This window comes from Pelobates fuscus, chromosome 2 (assembly GCF_036172605.1).
Source record: "Pelobates fuscus isolate aPelFus1 chromosome 2, aPelFus1.pri, whole genome shotgun sequence".
NCBI lineage: Eukaryota > Metazoa > Chordata > Amphibia > Anura > Pelobatidae > Pelobates > Pelobates fuscus.
Window position 1 is genome coordinate 196409426 of NC_086318.1, and position 24964 is coordinate 196434389.

At 39.8% G+C, this 24964-nt stretch overlaps 1 protein-coding gene across 1 annotated transcript in view; it reads left to right on the plus strand.

Annotated features, from left to right (window-relative positions):
* Window positions 1–24964, plus strand: part of NT5E (5'-nucleotidase ecto) — a 109299-nt gene that overhangs the window by 77084 nt on the left and 7251 nt on the right. Inside the window, exons 4-8 of the mRNA XM_063443063.1 lie at window positions 27–224; window positions 2920–3074; window positions 5536–5644; window positions 17783–17932; window positions 23711–23911. Coding sequence (XP_063299133.1) covers window positions 27–224; window positions 2920–3074; window positions 5536–5644; window positions 17783–17932; window positions 23711–23911 — 813 coding nt within the window. The remainder of the gene's footprint in view (window positions 1–26; window positions 225–2919; window positions 3075–5535; window positions 5645–17782; window positions 17933–23710; window positions 23912–24964) is intronic.

A 24964-nucleotide genomic window follows, 5' to 3' on the forward strand; every position in this document is an offset into this window, starting at 1 on the left:
TAAATAAATTATGTATTTTTATGCAGGCCCTCCACCCTCCAATGATGTCCCAGTTGGGGAATATCCATTCATTGTAAAGTCAGATGATGGTCGTTCTGTGCCAGTTGTTCAAGCATATGCTTTTGGAAAATACCTTGGCTTCTTAACTGTTACTTTTGATGAGGCAGGAAATGTTTTGCAGTCTTCTGGGAATCCTATTTTGTTGGACAGTAGTATTCCTGAAGGTAAGTAGAAACCTTTTTGTATTTATGTCATATGCTATGTTAAACTATGCAAAATGTAGAACTAAACCCTTCCCTCACAATATTTATTTGTTTCCTTCATTGGACAAGGCATTTGGTCGGGATGAGTGTTCATATCTTTTTGGCCTTCTCTCTCACTGGGGGTTTCCTCTCTCCTTTATCAGTGTTTTAAAAGCCCTTTGACACACAAATTATAAGCCGAAATTTCAAACATGCTCTTCTTTCCCACTGCATAATGGAACTCGCCAGAGGTTCCCACTTTCTCCCCTGTTTGCCTTCTCTTTGGAACCACTACTGCACTTACTTAGTGAACACTCTAGAACATGTGATATTGAGGTTATGGTGGAAATCATGAGCTTGCTTTTTATGCGAATGATGTGATTTTTGACCATTATTGACTCTTTGGAGTCCCTGCCCCCTTTATTTGATTTATTAAAAGGGTTTGAATCTATTGCTGGGTTCAAAATTTGTTTTGAAGAGTCACATGTTCTGGCCCAGCACCTGTTGGCTGTGGACATGAGATTGAGGTATCGCCTATGAGTGTCATACTCTTTCAGATACATCATGATTTAGGTCACAGTCTCTTTTGATACACTTTTTAAAAATATAATTAAAAAACCTCCTTTCCTGTTTGCTATTTTAAAGAGTAAGATGGAAGGCCTGGAATGGGAAGCAAGGTTCTTGGATTGGGAGGTTGCATTGCATTAAAATGAAGGTTTTGACGAGTTTGCTTTTCTTCTTAACAAAAGACACAACTTATTGCAGTGCTATTACGCAACCTAGCTGGCTCAAATTTTCATGTGGCATACACAGTCAAGTGGTTGGAGATGGGTTGATTTTAGACTAAACCTTCTCTTTATATGTGGCTAGTCAAGTCCAAAAGAGCCCTCCTGCAATTGTTATTCCCAGCTATAGCCACCTCCCTACATATTTGTGATAAGGTGAGATCCCAGTATGCTTTGGCATCGAGACCTTCTCCTCTCTACGAAACTGCTAATTTCCACTCGGTATGAGGCCCAGAGATTTCAGAGCTTTTAAAATGAGGGCATACAAATATATCTCCCTCTGTGGAGGGTAGGAGTTCCCACATTTTAGGAGATAATTCACCTCCCCATTGTCAATTAGAGGCTTTTTAAATTGTATTCAGCTGTCTAACTTTGCCTTTTCGAGAGGCAAACTGAGCTTTACTGTGTCTAAAGTGCTATACCTCAGGGGTTCCTATACGAAGGATTTAATTTCTCTCAATCATTTCATTTGCTCACATATAATGAATAAAGGGGTTTTCTGTTATGTCCACCAATGGGAAAGTGATCTAGAGGAGGAACTGTAGGCAAGTGATTGGGATTAGATGTGGGATGCTGCTTCTAAGGTTCTAAGGTATCCGTAAGAATGATATTGTGGAACAAATGTACAAAATTAAATTTTGCATGCCCACAACCTCCGGTTCAGCTGCATCGACTGGTCTTTGTTGTAGAGGATGTGAGCATTGAAGGCCATATCTCCACAGATGGTGGGGTCGTCCCAAGGTTGAAGCATTCTAGGGGGAGATTGGTGATCTTTTGAAAGCTGTCTTCTACAGACCCTTTTCCAGCGATAATCAGACCATGCATAGTCTCACTGCTTTAGTTTGTAGCTCTCTTCTATCTTTCTATTAGACATGACTTTTGTGTACTATGCTTATCACTTTTTTTTTTTTGCTGGTCTGCAGTGAGCGACTTTAATTTTACCTTCTTTTCTCTTTTTTTATTTTTCTTGTGGTTTCGCAGTTATTTCTGCTGTGTTTATTTCTGTACTAAAATTTGAGGAGCGAACATGCATATTATTGAGCGAAGTAATGTTATTTGATGGTCCTTTTGATGCATTTTTGCATATCTATCCATATGTAAACAAAGAGTTAAAAAAATGCTTCAATTAACTATTCAAGAGAAAAATATTTTATTTTTTAAATGAAGTATATGTAACAAAATGAGAAACGGAGGGTGTGTGGCTCCTGGGCACATGGTAGAGTAAAAGCCAAGCTCCATATCTCCAAACCGACAATCTTCTTTACTTCCATTAGTCAGAAGAAAAATGGAGTAGCTATCCTAGTGTGTAGGGAATTCCCCCTACAAATAGAATCTTTCTATGCTGATCCCTCCTGATGTTTATTTGCTTTACAGCTGCAGCAAAATATGACATTAGTTAGTGTGTATGCACCGCTCACAGACCCAGACGTCTGGAACCTAATATCCGAGAAATCTTATCCCACGTTTTGAAGATAATTATCATGGGTAGAGATTTTAAGGCATTACAGATGTACAAATTGAGCAAAGTCACATAGTATAGCGAACAAGAGACTTGTATTGGGAAAAAAAAAAATTGTTCCCTTGGGTGTATTAATGAACACTCTTCATGCAAAAATAGTTGTTCAAAATTTGTATTGCATAGCCATATAGTTTATACAAGATTATTCATTAAACCAGGAATTGGTGGAGAATTGACATGGAAATCTCAAATTTTGGATCAAAGTAGCAAAGTTTTCCTATTTAGACCAAATATTGTAATACCCTTGTCACCGGAATTCTTGCTAACCTAAAAACCTGAAAGTTTATTTTGGTAGGTTTTAAAAATAATTGTATCTCTAAATTTAATGGTGGATTTATTTAGTGTTTTGTTTTGTTGTTTTTTTTGTCTTTAGATCCAGCACTTCTAGTTGAAATCAACAAATGGAAAGAACAGTTAACTAATTTCTCTAGCTTTGAATTGGGGAAAACATTAGTGTTCCTGAATGGATCATCAGTGGAATGTCGTTATCGGGAATGTAATCTGGGTAATCTAATATGTGATGCTATGGTAAGATAGTTTGAAAATGAAATTGTGTTAACATTATTATTATTATTACTTGCCATGTTTATTTGCCAACACTTTTTTTCTGTCGCAAAAATTGTAAATTGTTAAGTAATATGTTTTTTTAACTTGTGCTATACCCCCTTTAAAGATCTCACTCCCCTTCCTCCCGGTTGTTGTTTTTGTCGTCATTTGATAGTGCCAAGATATTCTGCATCACTTTACATTTATGCAATTGGGCTTTAACTATAAGTAATTGACATAAAATATAATGTATTAGTTTAATTATGTTGACCGACACAAGAAGTGTAGAAGGCCCTGCTCAAGATTTTATTTACTGGAGAAAGGGGTGGAGGGTAAATGAGCACAAGAGTAAGAACGATGTGTCAGAAGGGAGGAGAGGAAGACAAATGCAATAACTGCGTCTCGTTAAACTTGTGCTGTGGGAGAACCTGAAGTGGACGGAAAGAGAGTGAAACGGGAACAACTGAAGTATGGAGGGATAGAAGTGCTATTGTAATGAAATAGTCAACAAGCAAGATGGTAGACTTCCCTAGAGTAGTAACACAAATACAAATTTAAAACTTGTTTAGGTGATATACCCCACCCAAAAAAACACAAAGTGCGAGTGAGCACTAATAAATAAGTTGCAAAACGTACCCCTTAATATATATACCGGGGCAGCATGTTAACATGTAGGTAAATACAAAAAAAACCTAATAATAGTGCAACAAAAATGTGTATTTCAAGGTGAGTAAACTAAAACTCACATTTTGGTGAGCCTTTTATAGGGATAAAGGCTCTAAACATACAGGCTTGTGTGCCCCTAAAGGGATTTTGAAGTGTTAGGAATACAAAGCTGTATATAGAGCCCTCTGGTTCTACCTTTCCTCGTGCTCACCCCCTGTCCCCACGCAACTAAAGAAAAAAAAGAAAAAAATCTTTACTTAATTACTTACCTATTCCAACACCGGTGTTCCCTTAGCACTAGGTCAGTGCTCCCCCTCATCCGATGTCATGCAAGTGGGTGCTAAGGCACATGTGTGGTGAGCTTGTTAGGCCTTCCCCATAGGAAAGCATTGGTTCAATGGTTTCTTATGGGGTTTTACTGACACTGGATGTCCTCATACAGAACGTTAGCATGTCCAGCATTCGTTAAGGGACCAAATGTCTGATGGAAACCAGGAAGTGCCTCTAGTGGCTGTCAGCCACTGACATCCACTAGAGGTAGTCTTAGTCTTGCAATGTCATTATTGCAGTTTCTCAAAAACTGCAATGATTTACATTTCGCGACTAAGGGGGACTGGGACACTGTACCCATACCACTTTAATGATCTGGGTGCCTATAATGTCCCATTAAGGTAGCAGCAACACCTTCATTTGATGTAGTATGATGAATTTGTACTTTTAATTACCTAGAGTAGTGTTTTCTGTGACTTCTTGAAAGACTGAGGGAACATGATAGTCTAATAAGATATAGATAAGCATTCCATAGGAAGGGAGTCCTAGGGAAATTATTTATATTAGAATTAGCCATGTGAATATGAAAAGAGGAAAGATAAGGTCTTTTGCTGATCAAAGGGAACAAGAAGTTGAATTGATCCTGAATTTAATGAAAAGCCAATGTAAAGACAGGCAAAATGATGAGCTATTAAATGAGTCAATAAAATAATATTTGATGCAGCATTCATTACTGACTGAAAAATGGCAATGTTATCAATTGGAAGGCAGACGAGGAGTGAGTTTATTTAAAGTGCAAAACTCATGAACAAGTGCCTTCGTTGCATCATATTTTAGATAGGACTCCAAAAGATTAAAATTTCCTCATCACAAATACACTACCCTCCCCCCCCCCACATTTTTTCTCCAGCTCCTCAGTGAACTTTGTTTCTTTCCCTTTACATCCACATCCTCATTTCCACCGTTGCTCCCCACATTTCATTTCCCATCTCACATTCCCCTCTGCACATTTGCTTTCTTGCTCACCCAAGCCTTTCTTCCTTTCACTGGTGGTTATCGTAAGGCAATAAGACTCTAGCTCGATGCCATTGCTCTTTTATAATTAAGTGGTTGGGCATATTTAGTTAGTATGGGATAAGACTTTTTTGTTTCCTCCTTCTCTAAAAAAAAAAAAAAAGATGAGACTTTGGACTTTTTATGGTCTACAATTTGCAAGTTGACTGTAAATTATGGTTTCAGTATTTATATGTTTATATATTTGTATTGGTATTCTTGGCTGCAACATAAGGATCTATGATTCTAATCTATACATTTTTTGATATTTTGCTGGTGATCTCTATACATTTTCAGGTAATTTTAATAGGTAACTGCATCACTGATGTAGTTTGCAAATTGCATGTTCCTTATAATCCTGTATTTTTACTGCACCACTAAATTAAAGGACTAATTTCACGCAGTTTCATTGTGACAACAACAAACTACAAACTACATTTTTCTCTCAATGCAGATTGATAACAACCTTCGTTATCCTGATGAACTGATGTGGAACCATGTGTCACTATGCATCATAAATTCAGGAGGAATTCGAGGATCAATTGATGAGAGGAATAGTAATGGTGTGTAAAATAAAAATAATTTTGACTTCTAGATAAAGTGCTTAAATTATAAGTTATTTTTTAAATCCAATTATTTAAAAACATTGAAATGTTATGGACACACTTTGAATAAAAAACAAAATGAAGTACGCACATATTTGAGGTAAATAGTAACATTCAGGTAAGTAATAAAGACTGAATTAACTTATTATGACTAATATTTGTGAGAGTTGTTTTACATAGATCAGCTCTGTATGTACCGAACGCTTGTCGTTCGGGGTGGGGAAGGGTGACTTAATCAAATAGAAAAGAAAACAACAAAAATAAATAGAGGGCAATTAAGAGGAAGAATAAAAAAAAGTGCTTAAGTAGACAGGAATATAAGGGGGGGCATGGTGGGCGGTGTGGGGTCAGGGTTAATTTTGGCGTCAAATTTAAATTTAGTTTGTCATAATCTTTTGACTAAAAAGCTGTTTTCTTTGTAGTCGTAGTTTATTCATCTGAATTGGCTTAGTTTTAGTCTAGTTTTAGTCGACTAAACCTCACAAATTTTAGCCTACTAAAATGTTACTAAATTTGTTAGTTGACAAAATTAACACTGGTCGGGGTAGAGTGAAATGAATAAATAAATATTTCAGTGGCATAAGAAGAAAAAAAAATCAACCCACAACCTAGAGAAGTTTTACTTTTCACCTGACTAAGGGCAAAGCAAATATTATCACTTGTTTCCGAGTCTGGCAGATTAGCGGTCCCATATTTTTTCAAAATATATGATAAAATTGCAGTTTTGCAGTCATACATTCCATGTCATAGATATCTGATTTTAGACATATTGTATGTTCTGTTACAGGGAGGTCATTTCCAGAGCCTCACAATTCCCGCTCTTACTGCTCTGCATCTTCTGTATGACAATGTTACTTGTAAGTCTGTGTTCTCTATGGTTTTCTCTTTAGCAGAGCTAAGCCAGGGTTCGGCACAATATCAATCCCAACGAGCCAAATAATGCTAGAAACTACCTTCCAAAAGTGTTGAATCCACGTGCAATATTTAAAAAAATACTGAAGTCATGGAAAAAATGTGTGTGATATATTTTTTTTAATGTCTTTTTTTCCCTGTGGAAAGTAATGGAAATTTCAAAAGAAAATGTGAAAACAATGCAGTGAAGTATTCTTTCAAACGGAAGATCATTTTGTTACATTGGGAACATACATGTGTATAAAAGTATTGTGCTTGAAATAAAAGTACAACTTATTCAGTAATATTAAACTTTGCTTTTTAAAGCTCTTTTTGTAACAAATTGAACTACAACGTTTTAAAATGTTAAGTATGTGACCTGTTAGGAACCTCTTTTGCCACAACCTAGAGAAGTTTTATTTATTCACATGAAGAAGGGCAAACGATGCCCAAACTATGAAAATCTGAAAAAATTAAGAGCATATTTTTGCCTCATCTAATCCTCCTGTTGATTCATATTAAAGCACCTATTTCCCTTAAAGAAACCATACCCCCACTGCCGAAGTGCTTTAGGAGTATTTAGGATGTCCTCATTAATCCTGTTTTAACAATGTGCCTATTTCATGAGAGGGCACTTGAATAAAACAGGATGGGAAGTCCCCCACCAGCTGACAGCTAGCAGGGCTTCCTCTTTCAGTACGAGAGAACTATAGTTATAGAATCATATAATATCACTATCATAGTGAGTTTTCTCATAGGGAAGCATTACCCCTCCCCCACCCGGATTGTAAACTCATTGGATCAGGGTCCTCGTCAATACATCATTGCTGTAAAAATGTGTAATAGTTTGCATCATTTGTTGATAATTACCAAGTGCTATGTAATAAGTTGCCACTGTGTAAATGCCAATAATAAGAACAACGGGTGATTGACTTGAAGCAATTTTCAGTCATGGAGACCAGTTTTATAACATTTTTTTTAGACCTTGATTCACAGATAATTTTTGGTTTCCATCTCTGAAATACCATACGTCTCCTTCAGTTCCTGCAAATGCTTGATTTCCAAGCGCTATACCATTCTCTGACTTTACTTAGGTTTATTTTAATCCACCTTTCAAACAAAGAAGAATCCAAGAGAGGCCTGCGATTGCCAAATATGGTCATTAAAGGGAGCCTTTAGAAAATGCAATGTTATGATAAGCTGAACAAAACGTGAGTTTGTTTTGGGTAGTCTTACATTATCCATATCTCCTGAAAGCAAAACTTTTCCTCTGTGACTTTCCTCAAGGACTTCCCTGCATGGTCTAATGTGGATTAAATGTAATTGAATCATGCTGTCCAGTTGTGCAGCCTTATATAACAAATTGACAGGGTTGAGCACCTCTAACCCTCCCAAGAGTTTTGGTCCAAACAGTGTTTATATGTTGAGAGAGCATGGACTTTTTGCTGTTCCTGACAGTATCAGAAATCATGAATAAGAAATATATTATGAAAATATATGGAATATTTTGTAGGATTTTATTTCATGAGAAATAAAACAACAACAATTGGTCTAGAAATGGCTTTGCCTTGCCTGACAGAGAAGCATACATTACATTGTATGTATTGTACATATTCCAGACGTGTGTGTATATATATGTGTGTGTGTATATATATAAAGGTGTAGCCTGTAATTGTGGGAGGGGTTACCCGGCTATAAAAGCTCAGGCCCCCGCCAAATCAGTACTGGAATCGCTGGGTTCATTCAGAACCTTTGACTTCCGGTTCAACTTACCTGGACCTCGCTCCCACGTGGTCTGGCGGTCTCCGTGCCCGGCATCAAGTGCTCCAGCTCGGCTTGCTACTCTTGAATCCGGCGAACTCCCATCCTCCTCAGCCACACTTGCAGAGTTTTCAGTCGGTACAAGTCTCGTTGTTCTCCGTGCCCAGCATCAACTGCGGCATTCCCCACCCGCGGTCAGATTCCGGCGAACTCCCATCACGCTCAGCCACCCTTGCGGCGGTCCCAGTATCTTGGAACATACTTACCTACTTCAGTGTTCCGCTTCTAGGGTACCAGAACCGTGAGTCTCACATCCACACCACTCTCAGCCAGACGCCTGGCGCCCATCCATTCATTTACACCCATTTACCCACACTTTCATTCATACTTACCGTACCACTCCATGCTCCGTTTGGGGCCTCACTCCACGCACGCGCATTCACCACTCTGGTACTTACCCTCCAATGCTGGTCGGCAAGCTGGCCATTCGGCATACGAACAGGTTCATTCTAACACTTACTATAAACACGGCTGCTCACTACGACCCCCGGTGGCAATAACAGGTCATTACATAAGAAATGCTTTATCATTTAAATTCTGTTTTCCCTCCTTTTTCCTTGTGTTAAATTTCAAAATCGTGTATTAATTCATGATACGTTTGCTTGTTGGGTCACCCTAGGTACCCCTATATATGCGCATTACGGCATTAGTTTACCCAAAAAGCATGCCAACAGCAGCTCGCTAACTATACTATAACCACTGTTATTGAAGTACTTATCTTAAAACATTCCATGTTACTAATAGCTACAATATATTACCTGTCACCCATACTAGGCATGTGTCCAAACCTTACCTATACTCCCGGCCTCACCTGACAGCCACAGCCTCATTAAAGACAAGTTCTGATTCTGGTTATATGTTTTGTTCAAGGCCCATTTGAACCATTTCCTACTCCTCCCCTGAACCCAGGGTTCTCTACGGACTCCTAGTTCATTATAGGTATATTACGGAGCACCCCATCCCTAGTGTTTACATAACTAATATGGTACAGTGGATAACTTTAAGCTTTATCCTCAGATAACTCCCCTTACTTGCGTGAAAGCAATTATCCCGACAGAACCATTGTTACAGGCCTATCAGATTCTAAAATTATCCTCTAATCCCCCGTTGAGAACTCTAACAATTATGCAAATAGGTACGTAATCGCTTGACACTTGCTCCCCAGATCTCAAATGTATAGGGCGGTCAACTGGTGACGTTTAGCGTACGGTCCCTAGCTTAAATTGTAAAGTAAACTAATCCCGTGAGGCCAACACCCATCCTCATCGGAGGTATACGCCCCTCGGCCCAACGCATAGCTAGAGCCTCACTACAACCACTCATGGTTACCAGTTAGGGCCTCACCGGTCACAGCCAATTACTTTTGTCTTGTTACTATCAAGTCCTGTTTCTTACCCTATTCTTATTTCCAGTATGTCTCAAACCCACGACCAGGGAAAAGAGCTGACCTTACCTGAAACCCCAACCAGGCCTGCTACCCTGGCTGACCTAAGTACACCTACTGAAAACTTAGAACCAGCCAGCCCATACGCTCTCCGGTCATGGACCATCCCCAAGCTCGCGGACGAATTACGTCACTTAGGGGTCCCGTTTCCAGCTACTGCCCGCAAAGCCGAACTATACAAAATTTTCATCACAAACACTTGTACTCACCAGCCAGGAGTGGTTCGGCACTCAGAAAACTATGAGATCAAGGGCCTGATGTCATCTCTTCTGACCTCATTCACCACGATCAGCGTTAGGTTGAACAAACTGGAAACCCCTCAGACTTCGACAGTCACCTCACACATACCAACCCCACTTTGGCTCTCCTCCCTCACGGTAATGACACTCCCATAAACCCAACGCCAAGCACGTCCACTCTCATCATCACGCCTGCACACTTTGTACCCCCGACGATACGCAAATATATTCGGGAAAGCAAGGACATAAACCTTGAGTCTTTATTAGTCGCTTCACAAGATATGGTAGGAAACTAGGCCTATTGCTACGGCGATCTTTCGGTTGTGCTAAAAGCCAGAGGTCCTAGGCTCAACCGAAGGCTCGCCGTACCTGAGTTTGTCCTTGCCTTTGGCCTCTATCGTGAAGTAATTTGTTCCACCTCCCCGCACCGTAGGGAGGAATTAGATTGATACATGCACAAGTTGGTGGACCTAGGGCACAAGTATGGAGGGCTTTCTTTCAAAACCATGCATTGTGCGCCTCCATCTTACACTCCACCAACTTGTGCCCAGTCGATCCTAGCCTTCCTACCACTAGTCGTGCTTCCTTCGGTTCCTCCACTGCAGAACACAGAGGATTAAAGGACAAGTTGGGCAGACCCATAGTATACCTTGGGAAAGCTCAGATCTGCAACCGCTATAATTCGGCCAGTTGTGGATTTAGCTCGTGCAGACTGCAGCACGTCTGCTCAATTTGCTTCAGGGCACACACCAAAACCATATGTCCCAATCGTCTGTACCCAAAACAACGACTAACCGAAGTAAGCATCGACTACCTGGCATTCTACCTCCAGGCACACCCTTCCCAGCACTTAGTCAACTTCATCATCCAAGGCTTCACTAATGGTTTCCACACAGGCCTTCTTACACTCCCCACAGGTATTCACAAATGTCCCAACTTACAGTCTATCCTTGACCCGCTCACCACACAGTCACTACTCACAAAGGAACTGACGAATGGATTTATCTTGGGCCCCTTCTCTCACTCCCCAAACCATAGGTATTGCCACTGGAAAATTTAACAATATAAAGAGACAGCCTTACGACTTGTCCACTCCGAATTCCTTAGCAACCCCCAGCATTAACTCATTAATACCTTCAGAAGAGTTTTCACTGCAGTACACCATTCAGGCCATTCTTTGGGCAAGGGGTAGGAGCTTGGTTGGGGAAAAACGATATTTCTAACGCTTTCAAACTCCTACCTATTCACCCATCCCTGTGGCACGTTCACGGCATCTAATGGGAAGACAAATACTACTTTGCTACCCACCTTACTTTCGGAGCCAAAAGCAGCCCCAAACTATTTGACATATGTGCCGACACACTAGGTTGGCTACTCCTTAATATTACCCATTGCCCCTCAGTTCGGCACTACTTGGATGACTTCCTCACTATAGAATCACCTCAGTTCTCTCCAGTCAGCCTCCAGAAGACCTTGGCCCTATTTGCAGCATTAGGGCTTCCACTGTCACAAGAGAAACTATAGGCCCTACTACAAATCTTACGTTCCTGGGCATTCACCTGGACACTGTTACCTTACAGGCTAGTTTACCAGGAGAGAAGGTGCGACAAATCATAGAGATAGTGGAGTATTTTCTGGTTAAGGACAAGTGTACCAGGTCAGACCTACAATCTTTACTGGGCACGTTGAACTTCGCCATAAGAATCATTCCGCAAGGCCGGGCATTCATCTCTAGATTGTTGTGCCTTCTCCCTTTACTCAAACTGACTCCAGCTCCCCGTCACTAGATACTCACACCAGGGCAGATCCACTCATGTGGCTATGCTTCCCGTCTCACTGGAATGGGAGAGCCATGTTCTTCACTCCTTTATCAGATTCCTCACCTGTCATCTGGACCGATGCCGCAGCTCACACAGGGTTGCAGCAATCTATCACCATGAATGGTTCAGAGATTCATGGCCAGGAGAAACCCTAGGTTTGCCCTCATTTCCCACTACATCAGCCCTATTCGAAATCTATCCGATTGTGGCAGCCGCCAGAGTATGGGGACACTTATGGGGGGGGGGGGTGAGCAGGAAAAAATGCTCTTCCGACAACAAACCAGCCTGTGACATAATAAACAAGGGTAGATCCTCCTCACTCACCATCATGAAATTGATCCGAAGGCTAACTTGGTTTTCTTCAGGACACACCCCACAGCCAACTCCAGAACGGTCAGCACCCCCCCCCCCCCCCCATTCCAAGACCTCTTCCTGGACTAGAAAGACTGCTATCTCACAGCAGATACCTAGCCGGAGCAGCCCTATCCACAAACACATCCCGTGCATACAATCGAGCGTTTACCATATACACCAAATTCACGACACATCATCAGATAATTGACACTCATTCTCTAGATTCCATTATTGCATTTCTTTCTTTCTGCCACCTTAACCTAAAATTATCATTGAACACCATTAAACTATATCTCTGGGGTATACAACATCACATCATCAGTGCCTACCCTAGTTCAAAACCCGTCATGTCTTTCCTATCCCGTGAAAAACATATTAAAAGGCATACTAAGATTAGACTTACCTCTTCCAGACTTCCGATAGACGGTCCCAAGTTTTGCGCACTCTCCAATATCTTGGACTCCAAACCTTTTGAAACCCATACCAACCTAGTTATCAAGACAGCGACTTGATAGCGACTTGGGTTTTTACGACCAAACGAGTTCACCACCAATAGTGTGTCGTGTCATCATCAGCTCCTCAAAATTACAAACCTCCAAAAACACACAGATCACTACATACTCACCTTAGGTCACACAAAACTAATCAAATAGGCACACCTACTAAGAGCTGCTACTATCCCACCGGCAATCAGTGGTGCCCCGTTGCAGTATTTGACACCTTTCTGGCTACTCTCACAGATCTCAGTCAAAACGCCCCAATACTCTCATTACAAGGTTTCCCCTTAACAACTGCCTAGTTCATTCAGTACATCAGAACTCTGTTCGTCCGACTCGGCCTCAACCCCACAGGGTTTTCTGGTCACTCGTTTAGAATTGGAGCCGCTTCGGCAGCTTCAAGTCACAACGTACCCCCTCACATAATTAAAAGTTTAGGCCGGTGGAAATCTGCGGTCTACGCCACTTACATTCCACAACCAGAAATAGAACTAAGATCAGCATTCAAAGGTCTTGCTATGTAACCTATGTATAATAAAGTGTATTGTTTACTCCAACCTTTTTGCCCTCTTTTATTACAGGCCTACCCCATACGTCGGTTCCGGCACACCACAACCGACATCATATTCTGGTATAATCATTATACTTGACGGCTTATGTCCCCGACTACAAATAGAAAGGCGTAGCCTGTAATTGTGGGAGGGGTTACCCGGCTATAAAAGCTCAGGCCCCCGCCAAATCAGTACTGGAATCGCTGGGTTCATCCCTCCCACCACAACCCTCTATAACCATTCTTGGGTGGGCCCTCTTTTATTACAGGCCTACCCCATACGTCGGTTCCGGCACACCACAACCGACTATCATATTCTGGTATAATCATTATACTTGACGGCTTATGTCCCCGACTACAAATATATATATATTATATGTGTGTGTGTATGTGTATATGTATGTGTGGGTACATATAAAATGTTTTATTTACCACATACAAAGAGGTAAATGAAGATGAAAATACAAGAATGATGAGCTAAGAATACATTTTTGCATGATGGGAAAATGTATTTTTAGTGTAACAAAATGTAGCTTGATAATCGACAGCACTACACATTTTTGTCTAATTAATAGTTCCCAGAAAATCTGTTGGATGACCACATTACGTCTTGCTTCATTGAAATTCTATTTCCTCCTATCAGATATATCCATGATTGAGTCCAGGATTGGCTAGAGGTCTCAACTAATGACTCTATCTTATAGGAACATGTGACAGTAGTCATCATCACTGGGAACATAAAACTGAAACTTGATGTAGGTCCCTGGATGACGCTTATATTTAAGGCACCCGGTTTTATAGGTGTAGAGTGTGTATTATTGTAAAGTCGTTTGTTAAATGTATTGTGTGCCCATCTTTCCTGCTGGTGTTCTGGACCAACTAGGTGGATTTGACTGTGGAGCCTGTATAGCGCCGCCTGTTGGTTGTGAAAGATCTTGCAATCCTTTGCATTGCCACCTGTTGGTTGCAACATTTTTGTGCACTACCTGAGTGGTAAGGCTAGTTAATTAATATTTTTGTTTATTCAGGCAGGGGACATATCTTTTATTAGTCTTTTTCTCTCCCACCAATTTAAAAATATTGTATCATTATCAGTGCCTGTATGATTCCCCAAAAAGTTAAATAGCAGCATTAAAAATATTTAACCAGTTTAATTTGCATTTATTATACAGATTGAATTCCTAACAATTGATATGCGTTTTTCAAGAAAATTCTTTCAAAATATAATGCAATAAAAAGGTATCATAAGAAAAAATAAGGACTACTTTGTCTTATGGTGAAACCCTAAGTTGATAAAAGTTGGAGCTTCTGCTTTGTTAATTCTCACACCTAGAGCTTCACGAGAGTTGTCACAGACTTGCTGGGTCCTCAGTTGCACTCCTCTTCAATCTTCAGTTATATCTACTTTTAAGTACAACACCCCCCGGGTGCTGCATGCAAAATAAGGGTGTCTGCTTTGGTGGTCTTTGCATAATGTGCAAAGACCACTTAAGGTGACAGAGCTGCTTTAACAGTCAATGTTCCCATTCTCCATTCCAGGGGATTAAACTGATTGTCTTAATGCCTGTGGTGACTATGGTGTTCACTTTTATTTATTTTTTGTGACAGAATGTGTTGTGTCGGTGAGTTAAGTGAGGAAGGGTTATTCCAGATGCAAAATGTGTCCAGCAATATTCTTTGTAGTTTATCCTTTTTTCTCCTCACATGTAATTTTTCAGGCTTGTGTAAGTTCGTGTGTGTGTGTGTGTGTCTGTGTGTCTGTCTATCTGTCCATATTTGAGCTTAAGTATGTATCAGACTTTGTTCATGATTGCTTCAACCCTGTTTTTGTTGGTACAGTTATGTCCAGAAATTTTAATCGTTTTGGCTCTATATGTCACCACAATGGTTTTGAAATAACAAAAATTCTTAATTTCTCAAATTTTTTCACATTTGATTAATATTAAATTATGTTTCATATCTAAATATTTGATGTTAAATTAAATATTTTTCCTAAACAAAATGATATATAATAAGTGTGGGTGCACTTATTATGAAAGAGGTGAATTACGGTTGAACAGATATAGCTCAAATTCTGTGTTTTGTTTTGAACTTGTAAGATTGCCTCCATCTTTAAGGGGTTAATTGTAACTTGAATTTATTTTGGTAAACTGTCAAAATAACAAAAACTTGTGTCCAAATCGTTCCAGACCTAACTGTATAGTCAGTGTACATACTGAGTCTCTATCACTCCAGTATATCGTTAGCTTAATATTTATTTTTTAAGACTCTCCTCACTTTCTTTCATCACACCCGGTATGTCTCCATTTCCTGTAACAATCAAAATAAAGTGTGCTCATATTTACTCTTTTTTAATAGAAGATGCAACAAAGTCACTTGTTCATGTGTTCATGATTTCTAGTGTTAAATATTGTGCTTGCTGCTGCCTCCGGCCCACATGACCATACTACCATAGGTCTTGTAAGTGGGCGGGAAATCCCCTGACAAGAAAATCTAATGTAAGGGGTAGGATGGATAAGATCCCTCCCAGTCATGATGGTGTAGGTAATAAAAAATGTTTGTGCTACTTTTTTTTCCAGAAAGATAAGAAAAACAAGACTTTTAAAGGAGTTTTTAATTTTGTGCACTCAATAAGAAGATGCAAAATTGTCACTGGAAAGCCTTTCTTTGTACACTTGATTTTTGTGAGAAATGTGTGTATTTATATTTATTTGAAGTTTAGGTTGGTAACTGAAATAGGTCTATATATTCTTTGAATAGCCTCCCCAGTGATAATGTATCATTTTGCCTATAGAAAATCAAATGGATTAACAGTTGCTCCCTAAGGGGCACATATTTGTTCTGAAAATCCCCCTGGATTTCCAATGCTCATCGTAATGTATAATAATGTTTCTGCTGGGGTTATTTACATGCCATTCCTCGAATGCCTTAACCATTTGCCTTTTTTTACATTGGCTTAGTTTTATGTTTAGGATGAAATTTTACATATTAACATAGAAAACTCAGAATTAAATATTTTCTTGATACACCTCTTTTCAATCATTCTGCTCGGCCAGTGATATTTGCTAGTCCCCCATATTCTAAATTTCTACAGAATGATGTACCTCCTAATGTTAGACTTACTATAGTCTGCAATACGAATATGCTCCAAAAACCCATCTGCTAATGAAAGCTTATCCGCTTACATGAGCACCAGTCTCCTTATTTCTTTAAATAATGTGTTTGATGTCTCTCACCTGCTCTGCAGCTTTCCCTTATACATTTAAGGCCATGTTTAAGAGATGCAAATGTTATACAATACAATGACTATTCTAGCGTGTTTTGAGTTGGCTTATATAACAAAGGGTGCCCTAAGTCAAATGTATAATCCATATGTGGACCTAGCGGTGACTAGAGTGATGGCAGCTGCTCCTAAATAGTAAGGCCAATGAAGTTAAAAACCTCTTGGAGAGGTTACTTTCTGGTATTTTGAATCTGAACTGGCATTATGGGTGGGATGCATTTAATATGCAAATAATGAAGTTTCCTTCTGTAAATGATACTGGGACAGGTCCAGATATATATTGCAAGTGTCTGTAGGCTAAAAATGCTTGTTCACCACTACTTCCCCCAAAAATGCAGTATTGCCTGGCTCATTATTTGTGGGATACTCAAGATATATGTAAAATAGAAACAAGACATCTTTGAAGTAAGAGCAGGAACCCCTAGTAGGTAGATGTCTGTGGGTAGGTGTCTAATTTTCCTAATTGCAAATCTGGTCCTGCAAAAGTTACTAACATTTTTGAGACCTGTGCAAGAACTTGCCAAATGGCAAACTACTGTGTTTTTGATTATACCATAGTACCCATGCACAGATTACAAGCAACTCTCAAGGGCTGCACCATTCCTGTGGAACTCGCTTTCCTCCTCCGTTAGATGCTCACCCAATCTCCACTCCTTCAAAAAATCTTTAAAAACCCACTTCTTCATAAAAGCATATCAATTAAACTGTTAATAGCTCCCAACTGATTCCTCTTCTGCAACTATCACTAGTCTAATACTATCCTTACCTTTTTGTGTCATTTTACCCCACTCCCTCCAGCATGTAAGCTTATTGAGCAGGGCCCTCAACCCCTCTGTTCCTGTGTGTCCAACTTGTCTGTTTACAACTCCATGTCTGTTCGTCCACCCATTGTAAAGCGCTGCGGAATTTGACGGCGCTCTATAAATATCATAATAATAATAATAACTCGACAAGAATACAAAACAGCACACATAGAACAGGAGAACTAAACCAAATTTTCTGTTTCTTCTATTATTCTGCAATTTTTGCCCTGGCTTTGTCGGAACTGGATTGTAATGTCATGTGCTAAAACCTATAACACAAGTCAATGGCGATTTCCAATGCTTTATTCAACAGTTCAATGGCTCCCCTCTTGAATAAGAAAAATAAAACAATATTGACCTATGTGTTAATACACATGTATTCTTCAATTTATAGGATCCATCACTTTGGAAGAACTTCTCTCAGTCTTGCCATTTGGAGGCACATTTGATCTGATTGAAGTAAAGGGCTCAACACTGAAAGCTGTATTTGAACACAGTGTACACCGATACGGTGGTGGTACTGGGGAATTTCTTCAAGTTGGTGGTATGGCAATCTTATTTATTTTAAGACATTCTGCAGATATTATGTCAATATGTTGCTATTGTCAATATATATTACATTAAGTAATGATGCCATGACTGAAAATTAAAACAATGCTATGTTTAATTGATTTGTTTAACTTCTTTGTGTATTATCTAAAATGATATCCGTTTCTATCCTGTGTATGCAAAGACCATAAAAATGGAATTCACTGAACTTACCTAAGACAATTGGATGGTCTGTCTCCAGAGGTAGAAAAGGAAAGAAAAGAAAATTTCAGGTGGAGCATGGATGGTTCAGACAAAGATTATATGAGTTACTATTTGTCTACCAAGTTTGGTTACTACAACAACAAAAACGTCTAATTTGGCTATTGACCAAATACAAATCAAGTGTCAATTTAGCTATTGCTATTTTTTGCATTTTCAGCTCATTGCTTATTAGATCTATCCTCACTTTAGTAGCAAAGCAATCCCTCACTAAATCAGTGAATCAAGACAAATCAAGGGACAAAGTTGGATATCTAAAGGGACACTATAGTTACCAGAACCACTACAGCTTAAACAAGCATTCCAAAAACCTTAAAGCAGTTTAGACTGCTGTGGTCCTTATGTGTAGTGTTGCCATATCCACCATGTTTTCTGGGACACACATAATTTCATCATGTTGATTGTCAGCATATGAAAATGCTGCCCTTTATTATGGTTAATTTAAATGCTGCAGGATTCATGATTAAGTTATCACCTGATTTATTACCTGTAGCCTTTGACTTCTACATACTGCAGGGCAGCACTTTCTGTATGATGCCAATTAATTTGTATAATTGATATGTGTCCACTAAAACATGGTGGACATGGTATCCTTACTTATGTGTGAAGAGTGTGTCCTTTATTCATTTCACAAAAAGCGCAGATTTTAAATAGAAATCTGCACTTTTATAAATTAACCATGTTACACCCTGCGGCTTTCAATCAGACCACTGGTCCTCTTACTTCCTGGTTGCTTAGCTCAGTGGAGTTAAACTCATGAGGCATGCATTTGCACAGAGCACCTGCCTTGCAAAGAGAGAAGGCAGGGTTTACAATGCTGCCTGTGTGCACATCTAGTGACTGTCACTCAAAACCCCTAAAAAGACTTCCAGGACAAAGTTCTGCAATCTTTGAACGAACCTATGTTCAGCATTTCCATGTTAGTGCAGTTGGTCAATTTGCTAGACATGCACATTAGCCTCCCAATGCTGCCCTATGAGAAAGTATTGGATTGGGTGAAATCATCAAAATTTAGGCGGAGCGGCGGAAAGGGTAAAGGTTAGAAAATCTTTTGATGTAATTTATAGTAGGACAATATAACATTGGTAATACATGTTTGTATTCCCAACGCTATAGTGTTGCTTCAAAGTTTATTTGTGTTTGGTTCACTGGCTTTAAAAACTTGGAACAGATGCAGAGTGTTTCCAGAACCTCTGGTTAACCAAGAGCGCATTAGACATGTCACCATCTGCCTTCATCCACATCTGTTCCCTCTAGCTTTTTCTCAATTTCTGGTTTATAGGATGGACACTGTGATCACTGCAATATGTGATCTTGTGAGGATACAGGGGATATGAAATCCCCTATACTACTCTAGTAACTTTTTTTTATCTTTTGCAGTTTGGTTTTTATGTAACAAAACAAAAATAAATTGGGCCAATTTCATTACTGAAACCTTCTGGATTTTAGATAGTCTGTATGCTGTAATGAACATCTGTTTGAATTCCATTGTGTTTAAGATATTCACAATAATGAGAAATACTTGAAACTTTGTACATTTAACATTTCACTTTTGAACTTCATGCATTTTGGATAGTAGTATTTTATTTGTTAATAATTATTCTGCCCATAATTTTCATAGTTTCATAGTTACATAGCTGAAAAGAGACTTGTGTCCATCAAGTTCAGCCTTCCTCACATATGTTTTTGCTGTTGATCCAAAAGAAGGCAAAAAACCTAGTCTGAAGTGCTTCCAATTTTGCAACAAACTAGGAAAAAATTACTTCTTGACTCCAAAATAGCAGTCAGATGTCTCCTTGGATCAAGCAGCTATTACCCCACTAATTAGAAATTATATCCCTGTATGTTATGTTTTTGCAAGTATGTATCCAATTGCAGTTTAAACATATGTATGGACTCTGATAAAACCACCTCTTCAGGCAGAGAATTCCATATCCTTATTGCTCTTTTCTTTGCCTTAGATGAAATCTCCTTTCTTCCAGACTAAATGTGTGATCTCGTGTCCTATGTATAGCCCTGTTTATGAATAGATTTCCAGATAATGGTTTGTACTGGCCCCGAATATATTTGTATTATGTTATCATATCCCCTCTGAGGCACCGTTTTTCCAAACTCGAAGAGTAAATTTTTTTACCTTTCTTTTTAACTAAAATGCTCCATTCATTTTATCAATTTTGTAACTCGTCTCTGCACTTTTTCTAGTGCCATGAAATCCTTCTTTAGAACAGGTGCCCAAAATTGCACAGCATATTCAAGGTGTGGTCTTACCAGCGATTTATAAAGAGGCAAAATTATATTTTCATCCCGAGAATTGATGCCCCTATTTATAAATGAATGCCCCTATTTATATTTTACTTCGATTATTATTTTTTGCATTGAAAATTTGAATCCAATACATACTTTAATACTGTTTTATCTTTTTTTTTTGTTCTTTCCTTTGTTAAACATTTGTAATGTAAGCCTCAAAACATGTGCAAAATCAACTATTCATTGGTTTAATAAATGTATTACCGTATATACTCGAGTATAAGCCGAGTTTTTCAGCCCATTTTTTGGGCTGAAAAACCCCAACTCGGCTTATACTCGAGTCAGAGTCTGTATTATGGCAATTTGCATTGCCATAATACAGACTGGGGGGAGAGGGGGGCTGGCAGAGCTGTACTTACCTGTCCTGCAGCTCCTGTCAGCTCTCTCCTCCTCCGCGCCGTCCGTTCAGCACCTCGGTCAGCTCCCAGTGTAAGTCTCGCGAGAGCCGCGGCTCTCGCGAGATTTACACTGGGAGCTGACAGAAGAGCAGAACGGACGGCGCAGAGGAGGAGAGAGCTGACAGGAGCTGCAGGACAGGTAAGTACAGCTCTGCCAGCCCCCCTCTCCCCCCCACTGAACTGCCACTGGACCACCAGGAAAGGAGAGCCCCCCTCCCTGCCATATATCAAGCAGGAAGGGGGGGACGAAAAAAAAAATATAAATAAAATAATAAAAAAAAAAATAATAATAAAAAAAAGGGGGTATAAGGACCACTATGGGAGGGGGGGGGGTATAAGGACCACTATGGGAGGGAGGGGGTGGGTTAAGGACCACTATGGGAGGGAGGGGGGTATAAGGACCGCTATGGGAGGGAGGGGGGGGGGGGTATAAGGACCACTATGGGAGGGAGGGGGGGGGTAAGGACCACTATGGCAGGGAGGGGGGGGGATAAGGACCACTATGGGAGGGAGGGGGGATAAGGACCACTATGGGAGGGAGGGGGGGATAAGGACCACTATTGGAGGGAGGGGGGTATAAGGACCACTATGGGAGGGAGGGGGGGTATAAGGACCACTATGGGAGGGGGTGGGATAAGGACCACTATGGGAGGGAGGGGGGGTATAAGGACCATTATGGGAGGGAGGGGGGGGTATATGGACCACTATGGGAGGGATGGGGGGGGATAAGGAACACTATGGGAGGGAGAAGGGGGATAAGGACCACTATGAGAGGGAGGGGGTGGGATAAGGACCACTATGGGAGGGGAGGGGGAAGTAAGGACCACTAGGGGAGGGGAGGGTAAGGACCACTAGGGGAGGGGTGAGTCAGGACCACTGGGGGGGGGGGAGTGAAGGAACACGGGGGTGGGGAGGTAAGGACCACTGAGGGAGGAGGAGGGGAAGTCAGGACATATGGGGGGGGAGGGGGCGGCAAAAATTTTTTTGCCTACGGCGGCAAATATCATTGCACCGGCCCTGCACACACTGCATTCATGCACACACACACTGCATTCATGCACACACACACTGCATTCATGCACACACACACTGCACTCATACACACACACTGCATTCATACACACACGCTGCACTTATACACACACACATACGCACACACTGCATTCATTATACACACACTGTAAATAAATATTCAATTAATATATTTTTTTTAGGATCTAATTTTATTTAGAAATTTACCAGTAGCTGCTGCATTTCCCACCCTAGTCTTATACTCGAGTCAATAAGTTTTCCCAGTTTTTTGGGATAAAATTAGGGGCCTCGGCTTATATTCGGGTCGGCTTATACTCGAGTATATACGGTAACTGTACTTTGCAGGCCTAAAAATATATTTTTTTTTTAAAAAACATTCATGTTTGATAACTGCATATCTATAAATGTATGTGCATATTTCTTTGTTTTGCTTGTAATGAATTGTGTTTGAAGCTGTGAGTTTAGTGAATGTTTGCAGCTTCGTAAAACCCTGGAATCTGCTCAAATCATTAAGGAAAATTCCTTGTTAGATCGATCAGGGATTGGAATAATTCCCCTCACACATATTACTTCTAATTAGTGAAGTGGAAAAAAAATTGTATCTGTTAAGCACATAGCTCCTCAGTCCGGTGTTAGGAATATATGTGAGTTTATCTCGTACGTATAAAACTTAGTTTGAGCCGGGTTGTAATCAACCTATTATAATGCACTGCAGAATAATTGGTGCATTATAGATGCCAAATATTATAAGAGGGTGTTGCAGAATTCTGTAGTTTGCAGCAGAAGTGAGCTGAACCATCTATAGTCGTAGATGCTGGACTCAATCCAAGCTTTATTCACTTGGGTTTTGTATAGTCTTACTGATTGTCATGCCTTTTGTATTCTCAAAATACAGTTACATTTAACTGGATTGCACGCCTTTCCATACATAATCTGCTGCCATTTCACTCGCTAGAAAATCATGTTGAAATCCAACTTTTAGATTTGGATTATACAGACACAGATGCAGTTTTATTCATGAAACGAAAAATTGCAGTGAACTGAAAAACAAATTAAAAAACTTAGGCCAAACTAAAATACTTGTAACACAGCTAGTCACCCAGTGAGAATTTAACTGAAATAGCAAAAAAAGATTTTTGTAAAAAAAAATTTAAATGGATGTCCACTATGCTTTTTATTCAACTACTCTAGCTTTAAATTTGAAATTCACTTTGAGTTCTCACTTTCGTAAATAACCTAACAATTTTAACCTGATTTTTGCACTTTGCTTTTCATTTCACAAAAAAAATGTAATCACTCCATTTCTAAACATTGTCTCATTACCTGTGTGATGTGTTCATAACACTCCCCTTCAATAAATACAAATTTAAGGTGTGCTGTGCCTTTAAAAAACCCAAATCCTAGTGTATATCACAACCACAGTATGAAATTTCACAGAATGAAAGTAACTAGTTTTAGTATAAAAAGTGCAATGTGCCTTTAGATCTTACACAATACAAAACTAAAGATATATAGTGTAAATCGACATAACAAAATGGGGAGAAGTACACGAGGGCTGGGGGGGATATAGCACTTACAAACAAGAAACCGATGAGATAAGCCTTACCAGTTTGTGATTGCTATATTTTCCCTCCTATATTGAAATATATATTTATTTCAGTTTCCATTGTTTGTGAAAGAAAACTGTTCTACCAGTTTTAAGATTTTACCTTTCTTTATTTTAATAATCTTTGTCTAGCGCTGTATTGTTCGTTAATATATGTTTATTTCTCTAGGAATAAAAGTGGTGTACAATATAGACAAGGCTCCTGGTCAAAGAGTAGTTAAATTAGAAGTGATATGCACAAGATGCCGCGTGCCGAGATATGTTCCGGTGGAAATGGACCAAACTTATAAGATTGTTCTCCCAGCTTTCCTTGCCACAGGAGGGGATGGATTTAGCATGCTAATAAATGAAACCCTGAAACATGACAGTGGTGAGTATTGGAGAGATTTCTATACCTGTATAAAATCATGCATAAACGTTTAAAGAGAGAACTTTTATGTGCAAGTTGAAATGCAGGCACCGCACGCCCATTTTAAAGCATTGTTTAAATACTGCGTTCAAAATTAATAGCAAAAAATGTAAGTACAATATGCAATAATTGCACAGAATTATGGTATTTAATGGCAAGTGCTGCAGATGTCAAACCCCACCATGACCAGTAAGATGCTCATGAACCTTTGCTAGCCCATAAATATATAGTTTATATGTTGATAAATTGTTTGTTCCTCCTATCCATACCGTAGCTGCCATCAGCCTATTCACAGCCTTGTCCACAGGTTTGTGAACCATACTGAGTGCTGTAGTCTGTACTCAGCTATAGCTTACTCCCAAGAAGAAGAGACCCCTATAATTGCTTAGTGGCATTTTAAACTACACACAAGTGCACACCTGAATTCAAAAACATGCCTTCAAAAACACTGCTAAGTGCAAAATACAACCCTGCAAAGATGGGTAAATTGTAGATCCCCAGCTGACAAACCATTGTGGGACTTGTACGACAGATGAGGGATCTATATTTTCACCACCCTTGTGCTAGAGGGAGGCCCAAAAAACTATTCTATGTTAGTTCCACCACCACTGCCGCTGCGGGCCTTTGGCAGCCCGTGTAGTGAAGAGGAGGCCCACCACACATTACTTTTAACTTCTAGAAGCTCTCTGCAACTCTTGAGAGCCCCTGGCCGTGAGAGAGTTGTCACGGGGTTACCATGACAACGTGACATGCAGAACAGGCTCTTGAGAGTTGGAGAGAGTTTCTGGCAGAAGCTGAAGATAATGTTGGCTGGGCCCTCTCTTCACTACAAAGCACCTGGCACACTGCATCCTTGTGGGTACACTTGAGGGTGGGCCCTAGGGGCCCAGACCTTGAGCTGTGTAATAAGCTCCACAATTTCTAATGGCTGCCCTGTGTGCTACAGTGAAACACAATTTTTAGCATACATTGAAACAAAATGAATACAAACCAAAAATAACGAATGTAAAATAA